General features: G+C 44.3%; 1 protein-coding gene and 1 long non-coding RNA gene across 9 annotated transcripts in view; one reads left to right on the top strand and one right to left on the bottom strand.

Annotated features, from left to right (window-relative positions):
* Positions 1-2,922: 2,922 nt before the first annotated feature.
* On the bottom strand, positions 2,923-4,941 carry LOC129529545 (uncharacterized). Its single transcript, XR_008675088.1, has 2 exons — positions 4,457-4,941; positions 2,923-4,079 (listed from the first exon to the last, which is right to left on the bottom strand). It is a non-coding gene; the product is annotated as an uncharacterized lncRNA (long non-coding RNA).
* A 14-nt stretch (positions 4,942-4,955) lies between these two features.
* TFIP11 (tuftelin interacting protein 11) overlaps positions 4,956-15,027 on the top strand; it is a 20,643-nt gene continuing 10,571 nt past the window's right edge. The window contains exons 1-7 of one of the 8 annotated variants that reach the window (XM_019018354.3): positions 4,956-5,098; positions 5,317-5,393; positions 6,329-6,363; positions 7,200-7,417; positions 10,569-10,722; positions 11,039-11,195; positions 13,725-13,852. In XM_019018354.3, coding sequence (XP_018873899.1) covers positions 7,209-7,417; positions 10,569-10,722; positions 11,039-11,195; positions 13,725-13,852 — 648 coding nt within the window. In that variant the 5' untranslated portion in view covers positions 4,956-5,098; positions 5,317-5,393; positions 6,329-6,363; positions 7,200-7,208. Of the gene's footprint in view, positions 5,099-5,316; positions 5,394-6,164; positions 6,364-7,199; positions 7,418-10,568; positions 10,723-11,038; positions 11,196-13,724; positions 13,853-15,027 lie in introns of all 8 variants that reach the window. The other 7 variants (XM_055374834.1, XM_055374835.1, XM_055374839.2 and 4 more) reach the window with 7 other exon arrangements.

Below are 15,027 nucleotides of genomic sequence, written 5' to 3'. Positions count from 1 at the left end.
GCCAGGCGCAGCCGGGCACGGTGGCTCACACCTGTAATCCCAGCACTTTGGGAGGCCGAGGTGGGTCGATCATGAGGTCAAGAGATCAAGACCATCCTGGCCAACATGGTGAAACCCTCATCTCTACTAAAAATATAAAAAATTAGCTGGGCATGGTGACACACACCTGTAGTCCCAGCTACTCGGGAGGCTGAGGCAGAAGAATCGCTTGAACCTGGGAGGTGGAGGTTGCAGTGAGTTGAGATTGTGCCTCTGCACTCCAGCCCGGTGACAGAGCAAGACTCCATCTCAAAAAATAAATAAATAAATAAATATAAAAAATAAAGAAAATAAAAAAAGAAATGGGCCAGGCGTGGTCCCCCATGCCTGTAATCCCAGCACTTTGGGAGGCTGAGGCAGGTGGATTGCCTGAGGTCGGGAGTTCAAGACCAGGCTGACCAATATGGTGAAACCCCGTCTCTAATAAAAATACAAAAATTAGCCGGGTGTGGTGGCATGCGCCTGTAGTCCCACCTACTCAGGAGGCTGAGACAGAAGAATTGCCTGAACCTGGGAGGCAGAAGTTGCAGTGAGCCGAGATTGCGCCACTGTACTACAGCCTAGGTGACAGAGCAAAACTCCGTCTCAAAAAAAAAAAAAAAAGATATTGCAGAAATGACAGTGTGACTCCAAGACTAGGCCATAAAAGACCTTGTGGCTTCTGCCTTGCTCTCTCTTGCTTTGCTCATTTTGAGGGAAGCTAGCCACTATGTCATAACGACACTTGGTAACCATGTGTAGAGGCTCACATGGCAAGAAACTGAAACCTGCCAACAACCAGCACCAGTTTGCCAGCTATGTGAGAGAAGCACCTTGGAAGTTGGTCATCCAGCCCTGGTCAAGCCTTCAGATGGCTGCAATCCCATGAAAGACCCTGAGTCAGAACCACCCAGCTAAGCCACTCTCAAATTCCTACCAAAAGAAATTATGTGAGATAATGTTTACTGGTGTTGCAAGCTGCTAGGTTTGGAGGTAATTGTTATACTGCAATAGATAACACGTAGGTACTCATTAAATATTTGTTAATGACAAATGAATAAATGAATGATGAAGGCTGTGATTTCTCCCCTTACTGTGTTTTGCGGATATTTAATTTACAGATAACACCCCGAGCCTAAGGAACCTCATGTTCCAGCTTTCCATATAAGGATAGAGTCTTCACGAATTCTTGAAAGATAAGTAGGGTAGAAACCATCTGTAAGAAACATTTAGAGGGAAATCAAATTGCTAATCTCAGCTGATCTGGGTTCTCAATTCTGCCAAGTTCAGGACACCATATATATTTTTGGGACAAAATGCAAAATAAGAATAAGCCATGTGCAACTGTATAATGTCACTGTCCTAGAAAAAGTACATGTGCTAGTCTTTAAATATATCAGCTTTGAAATGCCACTTATGGATTGTTTCTATGGTACCAACCTATTTAAAGTTGTAACTGAGTGAGGATATTTTTTTCCCCAAATCTTTTGTAGGCAATATGGAAAGTGTGCTGTATGGCATAGGCTGTAGAAATAAGAGATTAGGAATGTGGACTCTGGGGTTATAACAAACTACCTTAGAAGGTTGAAGAATCAAAGAGATGATGTCTGCAGAGTTTGGCTCTGTGGCCCTGAACACACAGGAATCATGATGTGGGACCCCATGCATGGTTTTGCAAAGAAAGCACCTGCCTGGGAGTTTGAGCTCCTGGGTTTCAGGCCTGGCCCTGTCCTTAAACTCACTGTGTGGTGCTGGCACCTCCCCTCTGCCAGGGGCTCCCCCACCGCCTCAGCTGTGAAAAGAGAGGTATAGACCCATGAGTGCTGGAGGGCCCTGCCAGACTCCTTCTGCCCAAGGAGCCTTGTTGCTTGGCAACCCGTTCTGCGAAGGCCACATGTCTGAGTACCTCATTGGGAATGTAGAAATGAGTGTGGATGTTCCCAAATCTCAAAGCAACGTTTTTGTTTTTTTTTCCCCTCTGGGAAATGACAGGAGATCATGATAGATATGAGACCTTGAACCTAAAGCTCCGGTTGCCTTGTAAAACTTTTCCTTGTTTTTCAAAGGCTGGGCATTTGATCCCAGAAATCCTGAAAAACCATGGATTTTTAGGACTGAAAGGGGTATGACATTGGGTTTTTAAAAATGAAGGCTGGCGCAGTGGCTCACGCCTGTAATCCCAGCACTTTGGGAGGCCAAGGCAGGTGGATCACGAGGTCAGGAGTTCGAAACCAGCTTGGCCAACATGTTGAAACCCCATCTCTAATAAAAATACAAAAAGTAGCCAGGCGTGGTGGCGCACACCTGTAATCCCAGCTACTCAGGAGGCTGAGACAGGAGAATTGCTTGAACCCGGGAAGCATATGTTGCAGTGAGCTGAGATTGTGCCACTGCACTCCAGCCTGGGTGACACAGTGAGACTCTGTCTGGGGGAAAAAAAAATTAAAACAAATAAAAAAACAAAAATTAGCTGGGCGTGGCGGCGTAACGCCAGCTACTCGAGAGGCTGAGGCATGAGAATCACTACAGCTGCGACTGTAATGACAGCTACTCGGGAGGCTGAGGCATGAGAATCACTTGAATCTGGGAGGTAGAGGTTGCAAATGAGCGAAGATTGTGCCGCTGCACTCTAGCCTGGGCGACAGAGTGAGACTCTGTCTCAATAAATAAATAAACAAATAAATAAATAAATAAATACGAATATAGCCACAATCATTCAGAAAGCTCTTACCATGCCAGGAGCTTTACATGCACCAATTATCAGTTTCTGTTTTTGTTTTTCTGAAAACAACTCTCTTAGATCAGTACTGTCATTATCCCCAATCTACAAATGGAAAAATTGAGGTGTAGAGAGGTGAAGCAACCTGCCCTCGGGCCCACACCTAAGAAGTAGCAAAGTGGAGATTTGGATCCTTGAAGTTTTTACTCCAGAGCTTTCATTTTAAGAAATTGCAAAAAAGTTATTAAGTACAGAGAGAAACATTTTCCCTGTAATAATTTGAAATTAAGGTGACCATTTGATGCCTTATCCCCTGCCAAATACATTGATTTACTTTCCAACAAACAAGAACATCCTCTGATGTAACTTAACAGGCAACCATGAAAATCAGGAAATTAACACGGACACATCATTACCATGGCATCGTAGGCCCCATTTAAACTTTTCCAATTGTCCCTGTAACTTCCTTTCAAGCAAAAAGATCCAGTTCAGAATCATGTGTTGTGTTTAGTTGTCATGCCTCTTTGGTCCCCTCCAGTTTGGAACAGTTCCAGGGTCTATCTTTGATTTTCATGACCTTGGCACTTTCTAAGATTACAGTTTTGTATACAGCATGTCTCTTTACGTGGGTTTGTCTGATATATCCTCATGATTACATCCAGGTTATGGATCTTCAGCAGGAATATCACAGGGGTGATGTTGCAATCTTCTCAGGGCATCCTATCAAGTGCCACATAACTTCACTTTGTCCCATTCCTGACAATGCAGACTCTGATCACTAAATCAGAGCCTGCACTCTTAACTACTCCATGACAGTCCACAAAGGTCCCTTCTTCAGAAGCCACAAAGTGAGTTCCATTTGGTGAAGTAAATCCACTAGCATCAGTCCCTCATGATCAAAGTAATTGCAGCTCCATAAAATCTGCTGTAAAGCCATAAACATAGCTACAGAAAAGCCAAGCTTATGTACGCTTTTGGCTTTTGGGCTACAAACAGATGTAAATACATTCAGGCACAGACTAAAAACACTTTTCTCCTTTGTTTCCCTTACTCTGCTCCTGGCAGGGCTTGTAGTCTGTTAGACCCTCTCTCCCGGCCTTCAATGCTAAAACCACATTTTCCATTTCTTTCCTGAGTACATACTATGTGTCAGGCACAATGATTCTACATGTCACTAAGAATACAGAGATCATTAAGACACAGTCATCATTCCTAAGCAGCCCACATTTAACTGGGTACACAAAAATTGTTGTTTAATTCTTAACAACTACTTGATGGTAGACTTAAGTATTTGACTCCAAGTCCCGTGCTCTTTTTACATTCCAACAATTGCCTCTTGAATCTTTTCATCACACAGAGCAGAGAGAGAAAAATTAAGCAAAAATTAATAGCTAACACTTCTTCAGCACCTACTGTTACCAGGTACGGTTTTCATTGCCTACAGTTTTATCTTATTGAATCCTTAACCATTTTGCAGAAGAGAAAACAGGCTTAGATGTAATGACTTGCCCAAGGTCCACAGCTGCTAAATTGCAGTCAACGTTGGAACTCCAGAGCCTGTGGACACTTAAATGTCTACAAGGAGTCCTTGGGCTAGTGAGGGCTTCCCAGGGAGGGCCCATGACTGTTCTGCTCATTGTATCACATTGGCCTAGCACAGGTGAGGGGCACTCAGTATATTTTAATTAGATCAATGAATAAATTAATGAATTTACCAACCTGCTGGAAAAGAAAAGAATGGAAACAGCTCCTGGAGAGAATACTTGGGAACTCTAGAGTTTGCCCATTCATTCCTTCATTCCCTCTTAAACTCCTGCATAAAGGCCACTGCCCTGTGCCCACGACGGTGCTTATACCGAAAGCGTCAAAGATACAGGAATCACAGTCTTGACCTTCATTATTCCCATTTGAATGCTGTGTCCCAGGCCCCTTATTGTCTCACAGTATTTACCACAACTACCCTATGGGCTAATCCTACATCTCTATTTTACAGATTTACAATCTCAGAGTGGTAAAGTCTCCTTAGGCCAAGGTGGCTCAGCGGATTCCACACCATTCATCACAGGCTGAGCGTCACAGTACAAAGCAGGCGCGGTAGGGAGGCCGATTCCGCGGGGAAACCACTTCCCAGCTATTCTAGGCCTTGCAAATCCACCCCTCCTATCTAAGATCCCAGCCCGCCGCTCTGCAGCCATATCCGCCGTAGCGTACCACGCTGCCCTGGCAGCCAGCAAGACATCCGCTGTCGACCAACGTCATTTCCGGCGCGCCGGCCACGGTGCTTCCGGGTTCTGGTGTAGGAGCGGCGGTCTTCTCGCGCGGATTGTGAAGCTGAATTTGGTACGCTGGACCCTCGGAGAGGTGAGCAAGGCTGGCCACAAGGGGACTCAGCGCCAGTGGGAGTAGGGACGAAGGCTCAGGGAAGGCGAGCTTCGGTCTAAGCCGTTGGGGTGTGGGGAGGGGAATCCATTTCGTAGACAGCTCTGCCGAGGCACGGAGAGGGGCGGTGCTGCTTGGGGTCAACTGGGATTTAGGGCTTGGGTACAGTTAAGAACCTGAGCCTCCTTCACCAAACCTAGACAGCAAGAGAGAGACAAGCCCGAGGCCTGACTTCTAGCACTCCTGAGTTTGAGCCCTATGAGCAGTGGAACCTAGGGTAAGTTACTCACTTCTCTGAACCTCCTTTTTCTTATCTGAAGCATGAAAACTAACGGTACCTACCTTGCAGAAGTGTCTTGATGCAGACAGTTGATAATCGGTCTCAAGCGACCAACATGTACCTAGCATCTACTGATAAAGGCTTCATAACTTGTGACTACTCAGGGCTTATTACCACTTACTATGCCCACGCAGGCAGTGGTATTATTTAACCTTATGTATTTGAGATTCCCCGTCTTTTCTGAAAATCCTTCTGTCCTAAACACTCCTGGAAGAGGTTGGGACCCGTTGCACCCAACCGGTGCACCAGTGAGTAGAAGGCAGAGATAACGTTTTGCCAGAGGTGACCAGAGTTTGACACTGCCTGTGGAAGTAGTGAACTCCGTGTGCCTTAAGGCCGCTTTCAGCAAGACAAGAATCACAATTGCTGTCACCTATTGAGTGTATTATTGTGTAGTGCACCATGCCTGACGCTTCACGTGCATTTAATTCTCATACACTGGGTATCTGATAGAGTTGAATTTGAACTCAGGCTTCGATTTTAGCCTGCCCGATTTTACAGTCACTTTGCTAAGTTTACTCCCTAGTCCCATAATAATAATGATGATTGTGATGGTAAATACTGAGTGTCAACTTGATTGGATTGAAGGATACGAGGTATTGATCCTGGGTGTGACTATGTGGGTGTTGCCAAAGGAGATTAACATTTGAGTCTGTGGGTGGGGAAAGGCAGACCCACCCTCAATCTGTGTGGGCATAATCTAATCAGCTGCCAGCACGGCAAGAATATAAGCAGGCAGAAAAATGTGAAAAGAGAGACTGGCCTAGCCTCCCAGCCTACATCTTTCTCCCGTGCTGGATGCTTCCTGCCCTCGAACATTGGACTTCAAGTTCTTCAGCTTTGGAACTTGACTGGCTCTCCTTGCTCCTCAGCCTGCAGACAGCCTATTGTGGGACCTTTTGATCGTGTGAGTTAATAGTTAATAAGCTCGCCTTTATATATGTATGTCTATTCCATTAGTTATGTTGCTCTAGAGAACCCTGACTAATACAATGATTAACCTAATCATGGGACTAAAGTAGAAGCTATCGTTTCTTGAGCACTTATTTTGAACTCATTGAATTTGCTTTGTAAGCCTTCTCTAAGGTTGGTATAGTAGTTAATCCCAATTTAAGAAAGACAACTGAATCTGGTCACCCAGCTACTGTGAGGTAGGTTCTCTATATCAATCCCTGGACATCTGACTATTTAAATAGTGTTCATAATTACTATCGTCTTTCAGCTCATCAGAAGAAATTCATGTTTTGTGAGGAAAACTGAAAATTTTGTTTCATCAAGTAATGTATTTCAAAAAGCATATTCTAAAAAAAATCACTCTCCTAGGACCACCAAGGATCCAGATATAATTCTTTCCTCAGTAATAGAAAAAAGAATCTGGGATCTAAGAAGATACCTACTCATTTTCTAAGCTAATAATGTACAAAATAACCTACTTAGTTATTTTTGTGTGGTTTGTGTATGTGTGAATATGTGTGATATTTATGATATTGACTAGGACAAGGAGATATGTACTTTTAAAGAATCATAGACTTTTAGGAATAGTATTTTGTTCACCTGTTTTAGTACTGATTGTTATCTAAAAGTAGGTTTTTAATATCCTCTTTATTGAATAGTAATGCCAACTTTAATGGACTTTGAATTTGGAGAAAGTTCGAAAGCAGCAAGGAATAGAGACTCACAAGGAATCCTTCGACTGCTGCCCCCAGGACTTACGGCCTGTGCTCTTTTTGTCTCTTCCTTTAGTGACTGGCCATGTCATTGTCCCACTTATACCGGGATGGGGAAGGCCGCATTGATGATGATGATGATGAACGGGAGAACTTTGAGATCACTGACTGGGATCTCCAGAATGAGTTCAACCCCAACCGACAGCGCCACTGGCAGACCAAGGAAGAAGCCACCTACGGGGTGTGGGCAGAGCGAGACTCGGATGATGAGAGGCCCAGCTTTGGAGGCAAACGGTATTGCCTGGCATGGGGGCTGCTTCACCTTGCTTTAGGGAAGAGGGGGAAGATGGACAGGGAGTGGAGGAGATACCCTGATAAGTATACTTCTCACCTGGCCTTGTTGAGGCTGTTAGCTGTGGCATCATCTCGAGAGGTCTGGTTTCCTCTTTAGGCTAGAGTGCTGCTCTTTCACTGATTTATTCTATTTATTATTATTTTTTTTGAGACACGGTTTCACTTTGTTGCCCAGGTTGGAGTGCAGTGACGTGATCTTGGCTAGCTGCAACCTCCACCTTCCAGGTTTAAGTGATTCCCGTGCCTCAGCCTCCCGAGTAGCTGGGATTACAAGCAAACGCCACCACCTCCAGCTAATGTTTGTATTATTAGTAGAGACGGGGTTTTGCCATGTTGGCCAGGCTGGTCTTGAACTCCTGACCTCAAGTGATCCACCCACCTCAGCCTCCCAAAGTGCTGGGATTACAGGCGTGAGCCACCACGCCTGGCCTCACTGATTTAATTATCAGTGTTTATTGAGCGGTTGCTATGTATTAGGCCTGTGCTATAGACCCATTCTTGCCTTCCTAGAGCCCAGACATTAGAAGATGGAAATAGGCATTAACAACTCAGACGATCAAACTTGTGACTGTGATGTAGGACATGAGGGACATGAGGGACATGAGGACATGAGGGAGAACACGTTTTAGGGCATTTCATCTATTCTGAGAGGTCAAGGAAGATTTCTGTGGAGAAAAGTGACCCTTAAGCTGATATGACTGACAGTAGAAGGTAACTAGGGTGGTAGAAGAGGTCCCAATATGCAAAGGCCCTTGATGGGAAGCATCACGGTATCCACAAGGATATGAAAGGCTTGGGGGCTGGAGCAGAGAGGGGGAGGGGTAGCATAGTGTGTGTGATAGAGAGGGTGTGATGTGGGGCTGGGTTATGTTTTGAGAAGACCCTTTTGCTGGTGTGCTCAATAGGCATGGAGCCACAGTGGAAGACTGTGAGGAGGCCAAGCCAGTGGTCCCTGCACAGGTAGTGGAGGACTGGTCTAGGATAGTGGTGGGCGATGAGGATTCAGGCTGCACGTCTCCTCCCCAGCACAAGGTTATGTGTGCCCTGGCTGAACCTCACTCAACCAGGGTGTGCCAGGTTGGGGGTTTTTTCCTCCATGGCCTCACCTGTGGCCTCTAGGCTCCATCCTATTGAGAGTGTGCCTTTTTCTTTTTCTTCTTTTTTTTTTTGAGATGAAGTCTTGCTCTGTCGCCAGGCTGGAGTACAGTAGTGCAATCTTGGCTCACTGCAACCTCAGCCTCCTGGATTCAAGCGATTCTCCTGCCTCAGCCTCCCGAGTAGCTGGGACTACAGGCACATGCCATCACACCCAGCTAATTTTTGTATTTTTAGTAGAGACGGGGTTTCACCATGTTGGCCAGGATCTCTTGACCTTGTCATCCGCCTGCCTCGGCCTCCGAAAGTGCTGGGATTACAGGCGTGAGCCACCACACCCAGCTGAGAATGTGCCTTTTTCAAAGGAGGCTGGGGGAGAAAGAGTATAGAGATTAGTCCAAACTTCTCATCCACAAGGAAGTCTGAAAGTGGATGAAAAATAGATCAGGGAACAAGAATTGCATAATCATAAGATAATAATAATAGCTAACATCTCTTGGCTGCTTACTTGTTCTGGCTATTTCACAAGCCTGGATTAATTTTCCTTATGAGAAAGGTACCATTATTGTCCCCATTTTACAGATTAAGAGACTGAGGCTAATGGTCATACAATTAGGCAGAGGCTAAGCTAGAATTAGAACCTGGACCTATCTGACTCTAGAGTTTGGGATCTAAATCACTAAGTTATATTATAATTTTAGGAAAAAACTCCCTAAATTCTGTTGTTGCCCTGAGGATGTTGAATTACTAGGTTGGTCATTTTACAAGACATCACTTTATTTGCTGTATTCCCAGCTTTTCTTTTTTTCTTCGAAACACAGTCTCTGTTACCCATGCTGGAGTGTGCAGTGGCGTGACCTCAGCTCACTGCACCCTCTGTCTCCTGGGTTCAAGTGTTTCTCATGCGTCAGCCTCCTGAGTGGCGTGGGATTACAGGCATGTGCCACCACACTCAGCTAATTTTTTGTATTTTTATTAGAGATGGGATTTTGCTATGTTGGCCAAGCTGGTCTCGAACTCCTGGCCTCAAGCCTCCCAAAGTGCTGAGATTATGGGCATGAGCCACTGTACCTGGCTCCAGGGTTTTTTATTGTAATTTTTTCTTTTTTAAACCACACAGTACAAATGTATCAATTTTATTTTATACAAAAAAGACCTGAGGTTAATGGCTTAATGTAAGTACTTGAAGCAGTCAGAGTTTAAATCAATATATTTCATTTCATAGAGTTAATTTCTTATTTCTTAGAGGACTTTAGTATAATTTTCTTTTTTTCTTTTCTTTTTTTTTTTTTTGGAGACAAGGTCTCACTCACTCTTTTGCCCAGGCTGGGGCGCAGTGACATGATTATAGTTCACCGCAGCTTCAACTTCCTGGGCTCAAGCAATCCTCCCATCTCAGCTTCCCATGTAGTTAGGACCACAGGCTTGCACAACCATGCCTGGCTAATTTTTATTTATTTTTTTATAGAGACGAAGTCTCACCATGTTGCCCTGGCTGGAAATTTTCACATTCAAATAAATTTAATGGCTAGGAGCTTTTTCTAAGTTTGATTAATATAATTGTTACATGCTTTACATTCATATAATCTTTCAATGGGTTTTATTTATGATTTTCCATCAAAATTTCTGCTCCTGTTGGATTTTTGTACTTGAAATAGTTTTCAAAACAATTGCTTTTTATGATAAATTAATTTTTTAAAATGTAGGAAAATTGTATTATCACATCATATTTTGAATTTGTAATCAACCCTACATTGATGTGATAACTCTTCAGCCGTAGAGGGATATGTCAGGTAAAATGTTAAATGTGACTACAGGAAGCCAAATCTGGGGTCCTTTGGATTTTTTGACACATTAAAAAATGTGTTACTTTTTTAAAAAAGCTCCCATGAGATTCACTCTAAGGAGTTTTCAACCACGTAGTTTCTGCAAAGGGATCGCTGCAGAGAAAAGAGTTCTTTACCGACCTGGTGGGGCTTTGTTTCTGTGCCTACAGGGCCCGTGACTACTCTGCACCAGTCAACTTCATCAGCGCAGGGCTCAAGAAAGGGGCAGCGGAGGAGGCAGAGTTGGAAGATTCTGATGACGAAGAGAAACCTGTTAAGCAGGACGACTTTCCCAAGGATTTTGGACCACGGAAGCTAAAAACGGTAGAGTCTTTATTGCAGGATTGTGACCCTAGTAATATCCTTCAAAGGTCATTGTGGCCCAAGCATTTTCTAGCCAGGGAGAAACTCATCTGGAATGCATTTCGTGAGTGTCTCCTTTTGGTGGCAGGTTTCTGTGAGTTGTGAAGTGTGTAGTGCAGTCTCTTCCTTCCTGACACGTATCACACACATTTTTGGTTCATATGACACTTTTCACAGTGCTGTATAACTTAGGCCATTTTCCTGTTGGCCAAGCTTTCTTAGATTTTTCTTCTTTTTGTTTTTCCATTAACTAAGCTTTGATTTTTCTTCTTTGCAGGGTGGCAATTTTAAGCCCAGCCAGAAAGGTTTTGCAGGAGGAACCAAATCTTTCATGGACTTCGGCAGCTGGGAAAGACACACAAAAGGAATTGGACAGAAGCTTCTTCAGAAGATGGGCTACGTCCCTGGACGGGGCCTCGGGAAGAATGCACAAGGTATTGCACCTTTGTCGTCTTGCATGATGGAGGAGGGCAGGCAGAGGGAAGGAGAGGGGCGTTGGGAGAGGAGGTTTGCTTTTCCCTTTTAAAAGCACTTTATCTCTCCAGCCTGGTTTGCCAGCACAAGACATTTGCGCTCCTAAGCTACCTTGCTTTATCAAAGCTCAAGTCAAATAAGTAATTGTTTCAACAGCAAGAAAAGGGTTAGGGTCTAAAACAGGCTGCAAACAGGTTGAAAACAGGCTTTTTTTCTGGTCCTGACCAGTGCTTCTAAAAACAAAAATGAGGCCGGGTGTGGTGGCTCACGCCTGTAATCCCAGCACTTTGGGAGGCCAAGGCGGGTGGTGGATCGCTTGAGGTCAGGAGTTCAAGACCAGCCTGACGAACATGGTGAAACCCTGTCTCTACTAAAAGTACAAAAATCAGTTGGGTGTGGAGGCATGCGCCTATAATCCCAGCTACTCAGGAGGCTGAGGCAGGAGAATCGCTTGAACCCAGGAAGTGGGGGTTTCAGTGAGCTGAGATCACGCCACTGCACTCCAGCCTGGGCAACAGAGCGAGACTCGTCTCTGAATAAATAAATAAATAAATAAATAAATAAATAAATAAATGAATAAATAGAATAAATAAAAACAAAAATGAATTAGTTGCTAATATTTAAAAAACAGACAATTTCACCTAAAATTCTAGATTTTGCCTGGCAGTAGTTAGTTGAGGCAAGTGAGAACTGCTCCTGGGACGATGGACATGGCCTTCTCTTGGAGGCATTCTCCATTACCCCCTGTTGTCTTCCACCCCAACCCACAGGAACTTTTCTTGGTCCCAGAGTCATTTGAGTTTGCCATCCCTACTCACAAGGGTTTTAATTTTGTGGAAATGGTTATTTGTCCTTCAGGAATATCAGTAAAACATTGTGCATAGTTTTTGTAATAGCTAGAGCCATATGGCTATAAAACTGGCTGAGCAAATCCTGCATTGGTTACTTCCATCTTCCTCTAGTAGCCCAGTCTCCTCCTGTCTTCTCATGGCCAGCCCCATTGAGACACAGCCCCTGTCACACTCTTACCTTCTTGAGACCAAAGCCTCTCAAACCAAACAGTTGGATTCTTCCTACAGGAACATTTCCCCCTCTTCTTGAGCTATTTCCTATGCATGATTGCCAAGTAGATATAATCAAATGTATCCTACATATTCAAATTCCAGTCTCTAAATAATACTAACATTATTATTTTTTGAGACAGAATTTCACTCTTGTCGCCCAGACTGGAGTGCAATGGCACGATCTCAACTCATCTGCAACTTCCACCTCCTGGGTTCAAGTGATTCTCCTGCCTCAGCCTCCCAAGTAGCAGGGATTACAGGCACCCGCCACCACGCCCAGCTAATTTTTGTATTTTTGTATTTTTGGTAGAGACGGGGTTTTACTGTGTTGGCCAGGCTGGTCTCGAACTCCTGACCTCAAGTGATCCATCCTCCTCGGCCTCCCAAAGTGCTGGGATTATAGGTGTGAGCCACTGCGCCTGGCCTCTAAATAATTATTAAAGTGAAATCCAGGTTATGTGTTGAAAACATTAGGTACATGAAAAATACATGAACTTGAGTAAAGATACACTGAATGAGAATGAGGGGACAGTTTTTTTTTGCTTTTTTTTGATACAAAGTCTCACTCTGTTACCTAGGGTGGAGTGCAATGGCATGGCATGATCATAGCTCACTGCAGCCTCAACCTCCTGGGCTCAAGCCTGCCAAGTAGCTGGGACCACAGGCACACTCTGCTGTGCCTGGCTAATTTTTTCTTTTTTTGTAGATGGGGTCTTACTATGTTGCCCAGGCTGGTTCAAGACCTTGGCCTCCCAAAGTGCTAGGATTACAAGCATAGCCACCACGCCTGGCCCAGGGATAGCTCTTATTTAAGACTTCAGTGGAACTAAATGGAAGGGGGGCAGGGATGGAAAATTTGGAGTCAGGGGAACGTCTTCACTGAAATGTTGTGGTCCTATTCATAAATTCTTTTATGAGAAAAACAACATTTATTTCTAGGGCTTAAACTTGTTATAAAAAAGTTAAACATAGGAGATAGGAACTCCTAAGTAAAATATGTGAGGAGTCTTACATTAAATTGCAGCTTCACTTCAGGCAGAATCAATATAGTATCGGAATTATTGCATTTTCCCTAATAGAGGCTCCCAAAGAAGTGAAGCGTAGAATTTAGTGTGCTGGAGTTCTCAGTTATAAATGTAGTGTTCTGTTTTCTTCCTGTCCACTAAACAATCCAAGTGGAAATGGAAATCTATCTGGGATATAAATAAACTAGTCAGCAGACTGTTCTGTGGTAGCATAAATGCTCATAAGTTTCAAATCACAAGGGACAAGAGTAGTGTTCTGAGGGCAGAGAATAGCTCTCCTTCCTGAGTAGCATGTTATTTTGTGGAAGGAGCAAGAAACTGTCATTTCACTGAGTGGCTGATTCACATACATGTATTGCTGTGATCGTAAGACTCTTTTGTTTTTGCTGAAATTCCTCAGGTATCATTAACCCAATCGAAGCCAAGCAGAGAAAGGGAAAAGGTGCTGTGGGGGCTTATGGATCCGAGCGCACCACTCAGTCCATGCAAGACTTCCCTGTGGTTGACTCAGAGGAAGAAGCTGAAGAGGTAACTGGAAGTCAGGAGACATGGGTGGATGGTGTCCTGTCCATTTCTAATGGCTGTTCATTTATCCCTTCATTCTGTTAGTCCTCAGATGTTTATTGTACATGTACCATATGCCAGGTACTGGGCTGAAGGCTAGGTGCACCATGATGAGAGGGCTAGGATGGACAGAGAGTAAACAAGCAGCTGTAGTGTGGAAGTGGCAGTTGAAATGGCAGAAGGTGCTAGGAGCTGCCTAGACAGAAAATAAGGTTGGGGGTTGGGAGGTGGTGTTGACCTACTTTTATAAATAGGCTGGTCAGGGAAACCTTTTGGGAAAGGAAACATTTCAGTTGAGACTTGGCAGAAGGGTGAGCTGACAAGCCAGAGGACACTGAGAGGCTCTGAGCTTGGTGGTTAAGAAACCATAAAGGAAGCCCTTGCGGTGGGAGGGCGGTACACAAAGCAGAGGGGAAGGAAGTGCATTCAGAGGGGTGGGTGGTCCACAAGACAGCCATGACAGCCATTTTTAGGTGCTCAGGTTTCATCCCAAGTGCAGCAGGGAGCCATCTGCTGGCAGCTGTGTGTCCCTTTTCCCCAGTGATAGAAAGTGCCAGCTCTCTTGATTGAAGTATTACTCTTTTCCCATTTGAATTTATGGGGGAAAGCAGGATGCTGCAAAGAAACATGTTACTCTTCATGTCACTGACCTTTTCATGAAAGAGTTATTTGATAAATGTGGGATTGACCACTGTGAGTCAGGGGTTCTCAGAAGCCTACAGGTGCCAGGCACACCACAGAAGCAAGTAAGATGAGCCAGGTGCTAGACAATAAAGAGTGGTGGGGACTGTGGCACAGAGGTGAGGCTGTAGTCTGTCTAGAAGGTAAATCTTTATTCAGCTCTAGGTGATTGTTGCTTATGAGGATGTGGGCTCAGTATTGCCTGATCCTCTGATTTTCCCAAAGTAGCCAGATGTCTAGATACTTTTAGAGAAAAAATGACAAGTCTTAACCAGTATGAGAAAAACATAGTGACAACCCCAAAACCAACTTCTGTGGGCTGGACTCTACTACCGTCACACTAAGAAAGTTTACGAATTTGTGTTCGTAAACAGGCCGCATTCAGAGCCGTCCTGGGCTGCGGGTTGGACAAGCTTGCCTTAGCTCCTCCTATAGAAAGGTTTTGCAGACCCTGATTA

The sequence above is a fragment of the Gorilla gorilla genome, chromosome 23 (assembly GCF_029281585.2).
Source record: "Gorilla gorilla gorilla isolate KB3781 chromosome 23, NHGRI_mGorGor1-v2.1_pri, whole genome shotgun sequence".
NCBI classification, from domain to species: domain Eukaryota; kingdom Metazoa; phylum Chordata; class Mammalia; order Primates; family Hominidae; genus Gorilla; species Gorilla gorilla.
The sequence above is the reverse complement of the archived record's forward strand: the minus strand, read 5'-3'. Positions and strand labels throughout refer to the sequence as shown.